At 42.9% G+C, this 17725-nt stretch overlaps 1 protein-coding gene across 1 annotated transcript in view; it reads left to right on the forward strand.

Moving 5' to 3' along the window:
* The window catches only part of LOC117792934 (homeobox protein prospero), a 58314-nt gene extending 40803 nt beyond the window's left edge, over window positions 1–17511 (forward strand). The window contains exons 3-7 of the mRNA XM_034633274.1: window positions 245–289; window positions 1850–8332; window positions 9605–9759; window positions 14424–14568; window positions 14968–17511. Of these exons, the coding sequence (XP_034489165.1) occupies window positions 2918–8332; window positions 9605–9759; window positions 14424–14568; window positions 14968–15147 (5895 nt within the window). The 5' untranslated portion in view covers window positions 245–289; window positions 1850–2917 and the 3' untranslated portion in view covers window positions 15148–17511. The remainder of the gene's footprint in view (window positions 1–244; window positions 290–1849; window positions 8333–9604; window positions 9760–14423; window positions 14569–14967) is intronic.
* The last annotated feature ends 214 nt before the right edge of the window (window positions 17512–17725 follow it).

Consider the following 17725-nt stretch of genomic DNA (forward strand, 5'->3'; position numbering starts at 1 on the left):
TCGACATGTAGGTGGGAAGTTTGAATAGAAGTTTGTATACTTTCTTTGATCCTTAATGCACTATCTAAACTATGAAATGGGCCATATGTTACTTTCGAGTCTTTGAGGGTTGATAACTCGCCCAAGACGCCGTCAATTGAGTCTAGGTGCATTGAACTTGGTCAGAGTGGTTGCCTATTTTATTAAGATACTTGCCAATTGAATTCTTGTTAATCATTATTTCCATTTATTCTATCTATTGCAGGAGGATCTTTGATGAACGATGGAAAAAAATAACGCTTTGTTTGTGGTAAATTTATAAAACTAAACTAAAAAAAAATGTTGAAAAATTTATAGTAATGGAAACTAGAAGTATTTGCAGTTTAAGGATCCGTGAGTGTGGCGGCATCTCTGCTATTGCTTCTATCCCAAGCCCAAGTTTAATACTTGAAAAACATAGGGGTTGCTTCTTCCAATGCCTTGCAAGCTGCACGCTTGCCAAGTACAGTCCATAAAAAGGACCTGGACAGAGGCGCTGGCAGGAACAGGCAAGAAGGGAACAGGGCAACACATAGGGGTGGGGTGGATTCAATTTCTGTTGACATTGACTTGGGCCACGGGCGGGTTGGTTGCATTTCCTCGCCTCGAGAACTGCATTCCAATGCAATTTGATGGCAAATGCGACTTTGTTGTCATGGCAATGCTTTAAAACTGTCGCCTTACCCAGGGGAGGATACGCTTCTTGGAAAAGTGCATATGGCATTAATAAGTACAATAGGATAAGTTCTCAGCTCCTATAGCGTCAGTAGGGGCGGCATAAAAATGTAGGGATATGTATATTAATTTATCAAATGTTCTCTAATTTAACGGGCATCTTATTGTGTTAGTATCTGTTAAAAATATTTAAATTTAAATTATTATACTAGTTTTGGATCTAATCTTTTAAAAATAAATGCTAACAATTGTCTCCTATTATTTCAATTCAAACACTTAAAAATGTATTATAGTAAACAGATTAAGAGTTTTAATTTAAGACCCTAAGAATATCCATATACAGATACGGAATCCGCTTGGTGATACAAAAAAGTCAAAACAAGAAACGCCCCTTTAATGAACGACAGTTTGACGCATCTTCTACAGACAGACATTTTCCTAGTTCCAAAGTTCTCTTATTGATTATTTCGAGTGCTTACGCATTCCCTACGGCTGGTCATATGGAAAAGTATCTGGGTATCTGTGTATCTGCATATACATGCAAAGTATGTGTATCTCTAGCTAAACCAAAAGTAAGTCAAACTTGTTTATCAGCGGAATATAACACGCGTTATCTCCATTTATTGTTCACGTACATACGTCTATGTATGTATGCGTGTGAAAGGGTGGGAGGTAAAGGGTAGTGACTCACACATAGACACAGAGACAGAGACAGTTATATAAAAAAAAGATGTTGCCAGTTAAATAAGCTCAAGTGGAGAAATTAGATAAAAACCTGTCGCTTTCTAAAAGGGCAAAGGGCTGGCTTACAGCTGAATTAAGGACTAAGCACACACACACACAGCTTCCAGCTTCTTCCCTCGCTCAACCTCAGGAGGGGAGGCAAAGGCAAAGGCAAAGGTCAGGCGAGCAGAGTCAACCCCCAAACTGAAACCAAGCACCAACCAATCAAGTGGCCACCCAAACCAAAAGCTTTTGGCGCGCCACTTTTACTTTCCATTTAAGCAACCCCCTCTGCCTGCAGCCCTCTGGCAACCCCAACGTCAACTTCACTGTTTTCAGCAATAAAATTGCTCATTTATATTTAAATAAAATATGAAATTTTGGGTATTTTTGTATTTAGCTAAGTTATATGACTTCATCTTTATATTCCCAGAAACACTTTTTGAACGCAAGCAAGGATTATTCCAGACAAAAACATAAAGAAAACCAAAACAAAAACCAAACTTAAAAAATTAACAAAATATAAAACGAAAACGATAAAATTGAAACGCAAAGTTCTCGACAAAAGAAGTCGAAAAACACTTTTTGAGAATTCTATATCAAGCGAAACAAAACGAAACGAAACGGCAAAAAATTAAGAGTAAAAAAAAAATTAAACGAAGACCTAAACAAGAAGAGAAAACAAAATCAAAACAAATTTAAATAACATTAAATGCAAAGGACATTCGCATGTGTGTGGTGGTGGAAAGAAAATTCAAAACAAAATTCACAATTAGAAAACGCAGAAAAAAACGTAGAAAACGTAAACGCAAAATCAACAGCAACAGCAACGGCAACAGCAACAACTGCAATAAACTGTCAACAACGCGAACAATTTTGAATTGTAACATTTCGACAAACAAGTTGAGCGAAAGCAAAATTTCAACGTTTGGCGCAACTAAACGAAGACAGAAAGAGAGCGAAAGCCGGACCCAAGGATAACTATAAGGATTACAAGCGGAACTTCGGGCCAGCTAAAAAAAAAAGTTTTGAACCATACGAAGAGGAGAAGGAGTAGAAGAAGAGAAACTAACGCACACACATAACGAAAACTCGGACATACAACAAGCAACCCAGATAAAGAGCAAAGGATTAAGATTTACAACAGATCGTCCAACTAAAGGAACTTCAACTTGAAATCGCGCATACGACGCCGCCTCAGAGAGCAGCTGCGGCGAATTCAGTCAGACGAGACAAACCAAAAAGAAAGAGGGGAACAGGAGAAAGCGGTGACAATAACGCCGAAAGACAACAGCCAACCAATCAAGGCAAAGCAAAGCAAAGGCGAAGTAATCGCTCTCAACTAAATCGCTGGCAGGAGAAGTTGCCTGCATGTGTGTGCCTATCGCTGTGAGAGCGCAACTGAAAGTGCAAGAGAGTAAGACAAGGGCAAAGGCGAGGGCAACGGAGAGGCAACGTGGAGAGAAGAGCGCGCGCTGCTGCTGCTGTTTGGCATCATCTTATGATGTCATCAGAGGAGTACGACGCGGACTGTTTTGGTTTGTACAGCGATGAGAATGATGTGCTGCTAAAAGCAACAACATTAGCATCAACAACAACAGCAACACCAACAATATCATCATCCGAGACAGAGGCTGATTCTAAGCAGCAACCCCCACAGCAGGCAAAGAGCGTGACAATTGTGCTGCCACCGCAGCCGCTGCAGGCAAGCAACGGCCGCACGACACCAACACCAACATCAATACCAATACCAATACCAACACTAATACAAGCAACAATTAACGGTGCCAGCGACAACGCGGCGAATTGCGGCGAAGCGGAGAAATATAGCAAAGGCAGCGACAACGACAACGACAACGACGGCGACGACGTCGACAACGAGAACGAGACCGAGAACACGAAAGCGCACGACGAGGGCGATTCTGACTCGGACGACGTCGTTGTAATCGAAGGCAACAGCAAGGCGACGTCAGCAGCAGCAGCAGCAGCAGCGTCAGCCAACAGTAACTGCCGCAGTCGCAGTCGCAGTCGTAGTCGTAGTAGTCGCCGTAACGCACACAAACGGCAAATCAGTCAGTCTACGGCCGTCGGTAAGACAACAACGTGCGCGGCTAAAAAACCAGCGACTTTAGCGTCAACGCCAACGCCAACAACAATAAAAGTAGTCAGCAATTGTAGCAACAACTCGAACTTGGTGAGAAATCGTCGCACGCGCACACGATCCTTGAGCAAAGACAATATCAGTAACAATATCAGTCATAATAGCAGTAATACGATTAGTAATTGTAATTTAATCGCTAGCAGTGTTGGTAATAGTGTTAATAACAACGGCTGCAGCAACGGCGGCGCAACGGCAACCGCTGCCTTCATGAGTAGCGCTGCTGCGGCTGCTGCGAGTGCCGCTAGTGGTGCACTCTATAATAATAATAATAATAACATCAATAACAACAACACAAGTTCAAATCCAGCAACTGGAGCAACCGGAGCGGCAACAGCAACAACAGCAACTGGAGCAGCAGCAACCAGTGCTTTGTCCGGCTCAAGTTCGCCGGGCTCTGTGAATTCCGCCTCCTCGTTGTTAACGGCTGCCTTTGGCAATCTATTTGGAGGCTCCTCCGCAAAGATGTTAAACGAATTGTTCGGTAGACAAATGAAACAGGCGCAGGATGCCACCAGTGGTTTGCCACAGAGTCTGGACAATGCCATGTTGGCGGCAGCTATGGAGACAGCAACCAGTGCCGAGTTGCTGAGTGCTGCTGGCCTGGTCAGCAGTCTCAATACCAGTAAATTGCTCAATAACAACAACAACAATAACAACAACACCACACCGCTCAGCAATGGCAGCAACAATGCCTCAATCTCACCTGGATCCGCACACTCCTCCACGCCCAAAGGCGGCAACAGTCGCCGTGTCTCCAATTGCAGTGATCGATCGCTCGATGGACACTTGGCAGCTGGCGATGTTGCTGGCGGGTCACCGCCTCGGGCGGCCTCAGTAAGTTCATTGAATGGTGGCGCCAGCAGCAACACCAATGAACAGCAGCAGCAGCAGCAGTTGTTGCAACATGATTTGGTGGCACATCATATGCTGCGCAACATATTGCAAGGCAAGAAGGAGCTAATGCAACTCGATCAGGAGCTGCGCACGGCCATGCAACAACAACAGCAGCAGCAGCAACAACAGCAGCAGCAGCAACAACAGCAACAACATCAGGAGAAGCAGCAGCAGGAACTGCATTCCAAGTTGAACAACAACAACAGCGTTGCTGCCACCAACAATAATAATAATAACAACAACAACAACGTTGTCACTGAGAGCATCAATTTGATTGAGGACAGCGAAATGTCGGAGATTAAAATCAAAAGTGAGCCGGAACTGATGCAAGCAACGCCGCAAGCGCCACACTCGCCACACGGCGGCAGCAGCCACAGTCACAGCAGCAGCAGCAGCAGCAACAGCAGCAACCACAGCCACAGTCACAGCAACAGTCACAGCAACAGTCACAGCAACAGTCACAACAGCAGCAGCAACAGCATTGCCAGCAATGAGAGTTTGCGACGCAAGTCCTCCGATTCCCTCGACAGCATGCAACGTGAGGAGCGTGCAACACTGGCAACAACAACAACAACAACAGAGCCACAGCTGGTAAATGAAACGTTGCCCAACAAAAAGGAAGCTGTCGATGTGGATATGCTCGATGAGGTGGAGATGTTGGGTTTGGGACATTCCCGCAACTCGGATCTGGAATCGCTGGCATCGCCAAGCCACTCGGATATATTGCTGCTGGACAACAGTAAGGACGAGGTGCTGGACAACGATGACATCATCGAGGACGACGACGACGATGACGAGGACGATGATGACTGCATCGAGACAAAGCGTGAGTCAAATCCCAGCTCCGGCTGCCTCAAGAAGCCCGGCATGGAGCTGAAACGTGCCCGTGTCGAGCACATTGTGTCGAGCATGCGATGCAGTCCCACGGCCACGCCCCAGGCCGGACAGCTCCAGGTGAATGGTTGCAAGAAGCGTAAGCTGTATCAGCCGCAGCAACATGCCATGGAACGGTATGTGGCAGCTGCAGCTGGTCTCAATTTTGGTCTCAATCTGCAGAGCATGATGCTCGACCAGGACGACAGTGAGTCCAATGAGCTGGAGTCTCCGCAGATCCAACAGAAGCGCGTCGAGAAGAATGCGCTCAAGTCGCAGCTGCGCTCCATGCAGGAGCAGCTGGCGGAGATGCAACAGAAGTATGTGCAGCTTTGCACCCGCATGGAGCAGGAGTCCGAGTGCCAGGATCTTGACAATGATCACGAGCAGGACATTGAGAGCTTGGAGCCAGAAGCAGAAGCAGAACCAGAACAAGAACCAGAGCAGGAGCAGGAGCATCAGAACGATGACATCGAACTCTCACATTCGCCCACGCTCAGCGAGTCCACGCCCAAGGAGACGGCGGAGAGGGCGGGCTCCAGTTCGCCCACGTTGAAGGTGCAGGGCAGCAGCAGCAGCAGCAAGAGCACCAACGACAATGCGACAGCAACCACGCCCAACATGCTCACCCAGATGATGAGCAAGATGATGTCCGGCAAGTTGCAACAACACAATCCCCTCGTGGGCGTAACGCATCCCGCCTTGCCACAAGGATTCCCGCCACTGTTGCAGCACATGGGCGACATGTCGCATGCGGCAGCAATGTATCAGCAATTCTTCTTCGAGCAGGAGGCACGCATGGCCAAAGAGGCAGTTGAGCAGCAGCAACAACAGCAGCAACAGCAACAACAGCAGCAGCAGCAGCAACAACAGCAACAGCAGCAGCAACAACAGGAGCAGCAGCGTCGTTTTGAGCAGGAACAGGAGCAACAGCGACGCAAAGAGGAGCAACAGCAACAGTTGCAAAGACAGCAGCAGCACTTGCAACAATTGCAACAGCAACAGCAGCTGGAGCAACATGTTGCCGCTGCGGCACCACGCGTTCAATTGCATCCGCCCGCCCGCCTGCCCACACGTATGGGCGGGGCTGCTGCCCACAATGCCCTCAAATCGGAACTGTCCGAGAAATTCCAGATGCTGCGACAACAGAACAGCAACAGCAACAACAACAGCAGCAATAACAACAACAGCTCAATGATGCGGATGTCCGGTACAGACTTGGAGGGTCTCGCCGATGTCCTTAAGTCGGAGATAACCACATCGCTATCCGCATTGGTGGACACCATTGTCACGAGGTTCGTGCATCAGCGACGTCTGTTCAGCAAGCAGGCGGACTCGGTGACAGCAGCAGCGGAGCAGCTCAACAAGGATCTGATGTTGGCATCCCAAATTCTTGATCGCAAATCGCCGCGCACCAAAGTTGTTGCCGATCGCGGCAATGCGGGCGCCCAGAATGGTTCGACGCCAGCAACACAATCAGGTAATAATGGTTCACTTCTTCTAGCTAATAGTCAAATGCCCTCGCAGCAACAGCAACAGCAGCAGCAGCAACAGTTGCAGGGGAGCAGTCAGGGTAATAGCAGCAATGCACAGCAGCAGCAGCAGCAACAACTTGCACAGCAACAGCAGGCTGCACAGCAGCAACAGCAGCAATCGCAAGTCATGTCTGCCATGGCTGCTGCCCAACAGCAATTGCCGAATTGCCAACAACTAATTGCTGCGCCACGTCTCAATGGCAATCAATTGTCGTTTGCCTCGCCCGCGGCAGCAGCTGCCGCTGCAATGGGTTTGCAAATGCATCATGCTGCCGCCGCGGCTGCCATGCAACAGCAGCAGCAGCAGCAGCAACAACATCAGCAACAGCAGCAGCAACAACAGGCAGGCGAAGCAGCTGTTGCTGGCAGCAATGTGGCAAACAATGTTAACCAATCGAATGCAACTAACAATAGCTTAAGTTCACTTAATATACCACCCCCTCACATACGTCCCTCGCCCACAGCAGCGGCCATGTTTCAGGCGCCCAAAACGCCACAAGGCATGAATCCTGTGGCAGCAGCAGCGCTCTACAACTCGATGACGGGTCCATTCTGTCTACCGTCCGACCAGCAACAGCAGCAGCAGCAGCAACAACAACAAGCCGCCCAGCAGCAACAACAAGCCGCACAGCAGCAACAGGCCGCACAGCAGCAGCAACAGAATGCCCAACAGACGCAACAGCAGCTGGAACAGAATGAGGCCTTGAGTCTGGTGGTGACACCAAAGAAGAAACGCCACAAGGTCACAGATACACGCATCACACCGCGTACCGTTAGTCGTATATTGGCTCAGGATGGGGTTGTGCCGCCTAGTGGACAGGCAGCCGCCGCAGCTGCAGCAGTTGCTGCCGCACAACAGCAACAGCAACAACAGCAGCATCAGCAGCAGCAGCAGCAACAGCAGCAGCAGCAACAACAGCAGAGCAACAACAGTAGCAATAACAACATCAGCAACAACAACAACAACAATGCAACACCCGCACAGAGCCCAACGGGTCGCGGCCAATCGACGGGAACGTATCATCCGCCACCACCACCACCACCACCCATGATGCCAGTGTCCTTGCCCACATCGGTGGCCATACCAAATCCATCGCTGCACGAATCCAAGGTCTTTTCACCATACAGTCCGTTCTTTAATCCCCATGCGGCGCCGGGTCCACACGGTCCACCACATGGGGGTCAACCCACCGCTGCACAGCTACACCACCAGCACCACCATCAGCTGCAGCTATCATCGAGTCCACCGGGCAGCCTTGGCGCCCTCATGGACTCACGCGACTCACCGCCACTACCACATCCGCCAACGATGCTCCATCCCGCTCTATTGGCAGCCGCCCATCATGGTGGCTCACCCGACTACAAGACCTGCCTGCGAGCCGTTATGGATGCCCAGGATCGTCAGTCCGAGTGCAATTCGGCCGATATGCAATTCGATGGCATGCAGCCTACTATATCCTTTTTAAAACAACAACAACAACAACAACAGCAAGAGCAACAACACCATCAAATGGTCAAGTGAGTTTACCCAGTTAGTCCAATGTGCCTACTGGTGCAGAGCAAATGGGGTTAGGGTTTAGTCTGAGAGCGAGAAAGAATGCGCAGGGCAGGAGGGAGGAACTTAAGCACCTTTACCTTACAAAACGAAACCAATCAAGTGTCTTCTTCAGTTTTATTTATTTCCCATTTCAACTAAATTCTTTTATAAAATGTAATCAAAACCTTATTTATTGGAACGCCCCAAAAGACACCCTACCCCACCAAATACGGAACCGCCACCCTCCTTAAGTCATCATCGTTGTCGTCGTCTCCGACTCTTGGCTTGAGTTGCATTTGCAAACGGAAAAATCAATGCCCAATCGGCGCAGTCAATTGCAATGAGCTCCAAGTGTAAGTCCCTCCCCCCCCTGTAGTATCCCTTCTCAGTTCTACTAGCCAACTTAACCCCTAAGCAGCATACAACTGCCTGCATTCATTCTCAATATACCCTACACTTGGGCAGGTCAGTTCTAATGGAAAATGTGTTGTACATTTTAATAGCCAGAGTTAAATTTTAAATTAATAAGAATAAAAAAGAAATTTGCTTAATTATAGCTTGCAACAACTAAAAAGTTTTACTCAAATAATAAAAATAAAAATAATTTAGATTAAAAAGTACGATATTCCTGAGCAATTACCTAATTCCTTCACATAATTCTTAAAACTTATGCTCGAGTAAATGAAATTGAAGTTTTTTGTACAAATAACTTTGCTATAATTTGTTTTTCTTTAAAATTATATTATTAGTTATATTTATAAATTTATGTAATAGTCCAAATCAACTGATAAATACCAAGTCACTTGAGATTGTAGGGCATTTTCAAGTCGTTGTAGGTTCTTGCGTGTTATTTCTCAATCTCGCAGTTCTGTTTTCAATCAGTCAACGCCAAGTGGCAGAGGCAGGCTCAGTCCCTTGCAGAACGTCGAGGCGCCCTTAGACGTTCATTATTGGCATTTATTGCTGCCTTTTTGCCACACACTCGAAAGTGCAACAGCAACAACGTTAGACATTGGCTCCCCCCTCACCGATATTTGCTCTGCCCCAGCACGAACATGGAAGTTCTTCTTTTTCGAAAAAAAAAGGAAGAAGAAGAAGAACAAGTGGAAAACTGCTTTGACTTAAAATACCTTTATATATATATAATAAAAATCTAGCAAACTTTGTGAATCCTTGACTCCTCTGCACTCTTCAACATTGACACCGATGCACCTGCGCAAGGCGAAGCTGATGTTCTTCTGGGTGCGTTATCCGAGCTCAGCGGTTCTCAAGATGTACTTTCCGGACATTAAGTTCAACAAGAACAACACAGCACAATTGGTTAAATGGTTCTCGAACTTCCGGTAAGTTACCTTTTGTACACGTAATACACGTACACAAGTATCTATCAAAGCTATAACTATTACTACAGTAACTATCTGTCAAATGTATTATAACTTCTTCAAGCAGCATTCATTTTTATGATTTCATATTTAGTTTTGTGCTTTATTTCTCTCGTTTTTCTCTTTCTTTTCGTATTTTGTTTGGGTTATTCATGACGAATGGGTTGAGTGCCCACAGAGGAAAAGGAAGAACGAGTACTCTATGCTGTCTTTCACTTCAAAATTCGAATACAAATTCAAATTCAATTCGATTGCTGTCGAATCCTTGACTTGCACTCAAGAAATCGCACAACTGACGCCCACACATGCAATCCCCATCAACTATATCCCCCTGCCTCCCATCCCCTACCCCATCATCCCCTGTTTTTCACAAAAATGTTGTATGACAGCCGGAGAATGCATTTTGACTAAATTTGCCTGTCAGTTTTGTCTATGCAAGAAGTTGTTGCCAAAAAAAATAAAAATAAAAGAAGAGAAGAGGAAAAACGTAGAAACGACAGCTGGAAAAAGGATTTAGGGCAGTTTGATTTTCGCGCCAAAAAGCGAGGTACATCTGCAAAACTATCCACGCGACAATAGAATAGTTCACCTGGATTTTGATTTGCAGCCCCTAAGAAGAAACACCCTAACACGCTCGGGTCTTAGCAGCTGTCCGTCGAATCAAGAAACCTACCCCTAAAAACCTCAGCCGAATTGTCTCAAGACATGCGCAACGTCTTAGGGAATTTTTCATTATTTCTTATTTCGTATATTTTTGTTGCTTTATACCTGCCCACAAATCACAGCACGTTCCGGGTTTCCCCTCTTGAACGAATTCGCCTTTTGTCCTTAGTTCTTACCGGTTTGTTGGAATTTCTTGCACCTTTTGTTGTTCTTGGCTTAAGATACGTCGTCCGTAAACGTATACATATATTTAATCTTTTCTTTGACTTGATATTTTTATTTAAGGGGCCCCAAAAAAATAAAAGCAAAAAAAAAAGGGGTTGCGACTTTTGCATGGGAATTTCTTGACGTTTTCTTCGACTTGCGACAACTGAGGTTAAAATGGGTGGGAATATTTTTGTTGATTTCGCTGACTCGTATTAACATAACTATCTCTAGGGGTAGATCGTACATTTTTGTGTTGTAAATTAGTATCTTAATTGTATGAGTTTTCCCATGACATGTTGCATGCCCCTTGAGAAAGTGTTGAAAATGCCTAATGGCGAAGCATTCTTCTGCTGTTGCACACACTTGGATGTTGCATACTTGAGAGACTTGCGGCGCCATTTCTTGCCACTCTTTGGCCGCCTTTGTGTTGGCTAATTAGCCAAAGTGCTTGCCACTTATATAATTGCATTATCTGCCGAGCTCTTACTTTTATGCCAAATACAAATACAAATACAAATAATAATATGAAAGGAAAGAAAGCATGCAGAGGACCAAAGGACCATGCATGTCCTGCCACATTCCCTACACCCTCCACTTACCCCCTACACACACACATACACACACACTTGCACATACTGGCTAATTAGTTTGTTTGACTGCAACAGCAAGTGCAGTTACGTTTCTTTGGGTTACCCCCTCCCGCATCCGCTTTTTTGAGGGGGCAGCTACTTGAGAGTCGCGCCTGGAGAGTCGCGCATAATGCCAGCCTTCCCCCCTCCCCCCTCATGTGTCACGGCAACTGGCAAAAGTCGCTCAAGAATATAGAGAAGGCACTCTCATACTTTCTCCCTCTCACACACACTCCAAACCCATGTGTTTGCTTTTTCTACTTTTGTTTCTGTTTCTTTTTTTTTTTTTTTGGTATGTGTTTTTCATCAAGCATTTTTGAGGTTAAGTGTTCTTTTGGCGCTTAGAGAGCAGCGAACAAGTCCCTCCATTCCCCCGATACACCACCTTCCCTCCCCGCACTTCGTGGCGTGAAAAGATCTTGCTGAAATTACATATAAAGAATATTATGAACAAAACAAAAAAAAAAATCTAATGTACAGCACATAATACAAGTATAAAAAAAAGACACTCTCACACTCTCACTCTCACACACAGACACACACACATACAGAGATATTTCAGTCTATATATGTATATATATATACATGTATATGTATATGTTAAGTGTTGCCAATTACTTCATTAATGTATGAGGTAGAGATGTCTGCATATGTGTGGGTGAGTATGTGTGAGCTTATTAATGTACTCTTATTCTCTATTCATACCATAAGTCAATGGCACTTCTGAAGAAAGCAGAAGAAGTAGCAAAAGAAGCAGACACAAGACACCCCCCCCCTTCCCGCCTTCACCCACACCATACACCCATTTCCCTCACAAACACACTTACATATAGACAACGACACACACACTCATTTATAGCTATAGACTAGTGTGTACGCTTGCCTGGCTCAAAATGACGCTGAAGAAAGGCGATAGTCGAGCGAACCAAACTGTGCGAGACCCTGTACTTATAAAAAATATATATAAAACCAGAAGACTACTCTTTTTCTTCCTTTGGTCCGACGCTGCGTAAAATTGGATTTTTGAATAACTTGCAAGCATTCAATCGCGATGAAGTTTTTAGATTAGCTCCGAATCAAAGTATATATCACATGTGCTGAAACTCAAGACTGCAGCTTTTAAATTTGATCTTGCAACTTGTTTTCTTGTTGAACTGAATAAGGAAACCACATAACAAATTTGGTGTCTTTAGCTGTTATAGTTCTTAAATGCTCATCAAAAATATATAACTACTTTCTGGTGTTATGCAAATTTAAGTTTTGAAAAACCTACTAGAAGCCGTTGCACTTTAGAAGTACAGGTTCTAAAAAAGGCGTGCAACATACAAAAAAAAATGGGTATATGTGAAATAGGCTACGAAAATTATATAAACTAATTAGTTATAGCAGCGACTGCGTTTCCGTTGATGCCATTTTGTATGACTTGCAGTTGTGTGTGTGAGAGTGTGTGTGTAAGTGTGTGTGTGTGAGTGTGTGAGTGTGTGTATTATCTAAATTAAGTGGCGCAGCACACACACTTCTGACAGGCAGTTGGCTAAACTTCCTGTTTCTGGCACCCAACACACACACACACACACACACACACACACACTTGATGTTGCAGTTGAATGCATGCCTCAAGCTAAGCAACAACAACAACAACAACAATAACAACAAGTAGCAAGCTAATTGCATCATCACACACAAAAATTGTACAATGCTTTGTTGCCAAACGCCTAATAACTGTCGAGTAAAAGGAATAGAATGGCAGAAAAGGACAAAGTACAGTCATAGGCAGAGCTTTAGTTAGATACCGTTGACAGTTAACAGTTAACTGTTAACGGTTAACAATGGCCACCACACCCAATACAATGCTGTGTCGTGTGATGCTGTCACAATTTGTACTGTTTGGTTTTCTTGCGGCACGGTCTCAGCTCATTATGGCATTTTGCATGGCCTATTGTAGGCGCTCGTCAGTTGCCTCCAGGGACAGGCGACGGTTGATGATGAGACAGTCTGTTGGCAAAAAGATTTATGCCGCAATCGCAGCAGCAACATCAGCAGCAACAGCAACAGCAACTGCAAATGCAACTGCAATCACAGAGTTCTATTTGCGCAATTCGCGCTTATTGTTTGGAAAAATCAACACGAGACACATGCATTTCGCAGGGGGGTCGACAGCTGGGAAATCTTGAAATTAGCGCGATTATCAGAGCGTTGTTAAGTGGGCGGGTAGTAACAATTGCAAAAGCGATAAGGGACTGTTCATTAGGAAAAGACAAGCAATCACTTACAAATCCGGCTCCTGCCTTCAGCCTCCCGATACACACACACACACATACAAATCACTTGACTAAACAAGGCGGCGACAGAGCCGCCAACAAGAGGAGCAGAATCACAGAGCACCACTGCACTTGCTAATTAAGTCCCCAACCAGCAACCACCAAGGCAATAGGCAACAAAAGAAGGGGCAGGGTGCAGGCAGGAGGCAGGAGGCAAAGACGATGCCCGTTGACTTGCAATTTCCATGCACACACACACACACACACACACGTTGGGCGCCATAGGATTATGTTGCAGCGCCTGTTGTTGCACATTTGAGATTTATTAAAAATTCTTTACAATAAAGAAGCACCCGCAACCACACACACACACACAGACACACACAAGCTCACACATGCATAGATTGAGGACTTTTAGAAAGCGCCTAAGAGTATGCTACAAATTTATTAATAATGTCAATGCAAAGGCGATTCAATATATTGAGGCTTAGCAACAGACAATATGAAAGAGAATGAGTGAGCAAGAGAGAGAGTGAGTGAGTGAAGGACAAAGAGAGTGTGAGAGAGCTTATTTACTTTGGGTGTATGCATGAGATGTCTTTTGATTTATGAATTCGAATTTAGTTACTTGATTTATCTATTCTTTTGTCTATTTACTTTTCTGTTTATGTTGTTAATCTCTCTTATATTTTTGATTTCTGTTTAAAATTAACTCTGATTTCGTAAATTTGAATGCTGAAAAACAAAAAAAAAAAAAACAACAACCAAAAAAAATCAAAAATGAAAAACCAAACAAAAAAAATAAAAGCATAGCTATTAGTATACTGACCAAATCCAAACATATTCCTCATCTACGCATCTGCAGAGAATTCTACTACATACAAATGGAGAAATATGCACGACAAGCTGTCACTGAAGGTATCAAGACACCCGATGATCTGTTGATTGCTGGAGATAGTGAATTATATCGCGTGCTCAATTTGCACTACAATCGCAATAATCACATTGAGGTATGCAACAATCACACTAACAAATCTGAGCTGTAATCGAATATGATCATTACAAAAAGTAATTACTCATTAGCATTCCTTAAGTAATTTAAATATGTTACTTAAGTAATCAATTAATATCAATACCGCGTAATTACTTTGTAATTACTTGAGTAATCGTGTAGGGGAATTGCTTGTAATGAAAATGAATTACAGCTCATTGCTAACAAGTACATTTACAAAGTGTTAGTGCGTGTGTGTCAACAAAACTCTTATCATACTTCTACACCCACACACATACAAGTCCATACAAACACACACACACACACACTAACACTTTTGTACCAACGACATTTGTTTCTTTGACCTTTTGCTAATTTTTTATTTACGTTCGCCTTCGAATTCACCACACGCCCACAGGTACCCCAAAATTTCCGCTTTGTGGTCGAACAGACACTGCGTGAATTTTTCCGTGCAATACAGGGTGGCAAAGACACCGAGCAATCGTGGAAGAAATCCATATACAAAATAATATCACGCATGGACGATCCCGTGCCCGAGTACTTCAAGTCGCCGAATTTTTTAGAGCAGCTGGAATAAGTGGAGGAGTTGGCTTTGCCAACAATGCCACCGCCCTTGAATCATCATCATACGAACCCTGCTACGACTACTACTACACCAACAGCAACAACACTAATTGCAACAGCAACAACATCAGCAAGAGCAAGAGCAACAACAATGCCGAGAGCCACGTCACGAAAACAAAAGTTAAAAAGTTAAATCTACGTAAGAAATATAACTGGATATGATATGATACACATGCTAACATTGTATTATACAAGTATAAAACAAAACAAAATTATAATACCGAAAACGAGGCAACACATTCTTAAGGAACTCGAATCTTAAAAGGCCTCTCGCCGATCTAAAATCTAAAATCTAAAAACAAATTTCTGTAGAGCCGTCAAATATTTTTTTCAAACATTTATGAAAATGCCGTCAAAAAAACATAGCTGCATTTCGCATTTTATTTGATGCAATAACAACAACAATTGATACACACACACACACCATACACAAATGCACACACACTGGGAAAAGACTGCACTGAAAATAATGCAGAGCTTTTTTTGATCATCAAAAGACAAAGATAAACAAATATAAACATAGTGCAAATTTAAAACCTGAGCCAGTAACAGATACACCCACACCCACACACACACACACACATCACCGATACAACAAATTGTATCTATACAGGATGTAAACTGTACTCTGGCTGTGGGTTTGCTAGATGAAAATGTTTTTAAAAATATGTTTACAAATACGTATCTATTACAAATAGTTGATCCATCTAAAAATCTACCGAAAGTTGACACACATTCCATACACACTCATCTACACTCCCTCACACACACTACAATCAAATTTTTACACTAAAGTTTTCGCGTAAATTGAAAGTGTGTTTTTTAGCCGATTGAAAAGTGCTTTTCAACTGGAACAATTCAAGTTTCAATTGAAGACCAACTTTTCTGTACGTCTTTTAGAGACAATTTTGCTCAAACTTTAAAAAAGTTTGCGTAATCCTGTCGCTTAAAACATGAAGAAGTAAAAACGTATTTAATTATTAAGTTCAGGTTGCTTTTTTTCCTTTTAAAATTAAGCAAAAAGTAACTTCGATGTCGAACACATAAAAAGTGAAGAAAAGAAAACCAAAAAGATTTTCAAGAAAAGAAATTAACCATTTGCGATTAGAATTATGAAATGATAAATAATAATACGAAATTTGTATTCGCAGCGGGCGTTAGGGTAGCTAAAATTTATTTAATGTTATGCAAAACATACAACCAAAGTTTATTGTTAATGAGCTTAGTTTGTATGCGAATTATTTTTTAAACGAATTCAAGTTCTTATATCTTAATTAATTAATTTTTGAAAAAAAAAAGCACCAAATTGTGCACGCATATTAATTTCTTAATACATTACATACGAGTTTATACACTCGAAAACACAAACACACACACACACACACATACACTAGTCTGTTATTTATGTACATACTTATACGTTTAGTTGAATAAAGTTCGCCTTAAGTTTATGTTTAGTTTAATTTACTTGGCCTTAAGTTGCAACACAAGAAATATATACACAAAAACACAACACTGTAAATTATTTGAGTTTATTTATTTAATTATTCAATTGTGCTGTTATCGTTTACCGATTATTGATTCCGTGCCGATGATTATGTACCTCAAGATGCACTCTCATTTCATACCAAGCATGGAAAGTGGGCGGGTTTAGAGGGATATGTTTGCCTGCTCTGCTCTTGTCTCTGGGGCGGGCAAACCTGTGACTGCAGTTCCTAACATCATCACCAAACTGCAGTACACTAATAACAACAACAACAACAACAACATTAAGAGCACCAACAACAATCATTTAAGCATGCAAACACATCACATCGCTAAAATATCGAATGTTATTCGGCAAGTATAAATCAATTAATAAAAATATTCCTCAACAACTTTGCGGCAGCTCATTTAAAAAAAAAACAATGAATTTCGGCCCATCACTTGCTTTGAGTAGTACATACATCATAAGCCGGCACCACGCCCCCTAACGCCCACTAGCCATATAACTGAAGCTCTTATTTGGCTAAAGAAATGTTTAGAGTTTAGAGTCGGAAGAACACCGTAACAATAATACACTGCAAACCTTTCGGCAAACCCAATGATTAAACAAAATTTTAACAATAGTCGAATTTTAGCTAAGAACAAATTGAAACGAACTATTAACTTTTAGGCCTAAATCACATAAGTTTATATTGTATAAACTTATCAAAATTGTATCCAATTTGGCGTAAAAATATGACAAAATTATTCAAGTAAAAACGGTGAGTTTCCTAATCTAATGAAAAACTAATCGAAATCGAAATTTAAATTGAAGTCCCTTTAAGAAAAAAAAGGAAAAATCTACAAAATTGAAATAAACAAATTCTTAAATATTAGATTTACAATGCGGACAAATTAAGTATAAAAACGGAAAAAACAAAAATTAATTCATTGGCTACTAAGAAGAACTATCTTTTCGCTTTACTAGTTGATTTACATTTACTTTTATTTAGGTTATCCGTTTGCTTTTACAGTTTGCAGCAAAACAGAAATCGAAATTGAAAAAA

This window comes from Drosophila innubila (assembly GCF_004354385.1).
Source record: "Drosophila innubila isolate TH190305 chromosome 3R unlocalized genomic scaffold, UK_Dinn_1.0 2_E_3R, whole genome shotgun sequence".
NCBI lineage: Eukaryota > Metazoa > Arthropoda > Insecta > Diptera > Drosophilidae > Drosophila > Drosophila innubila.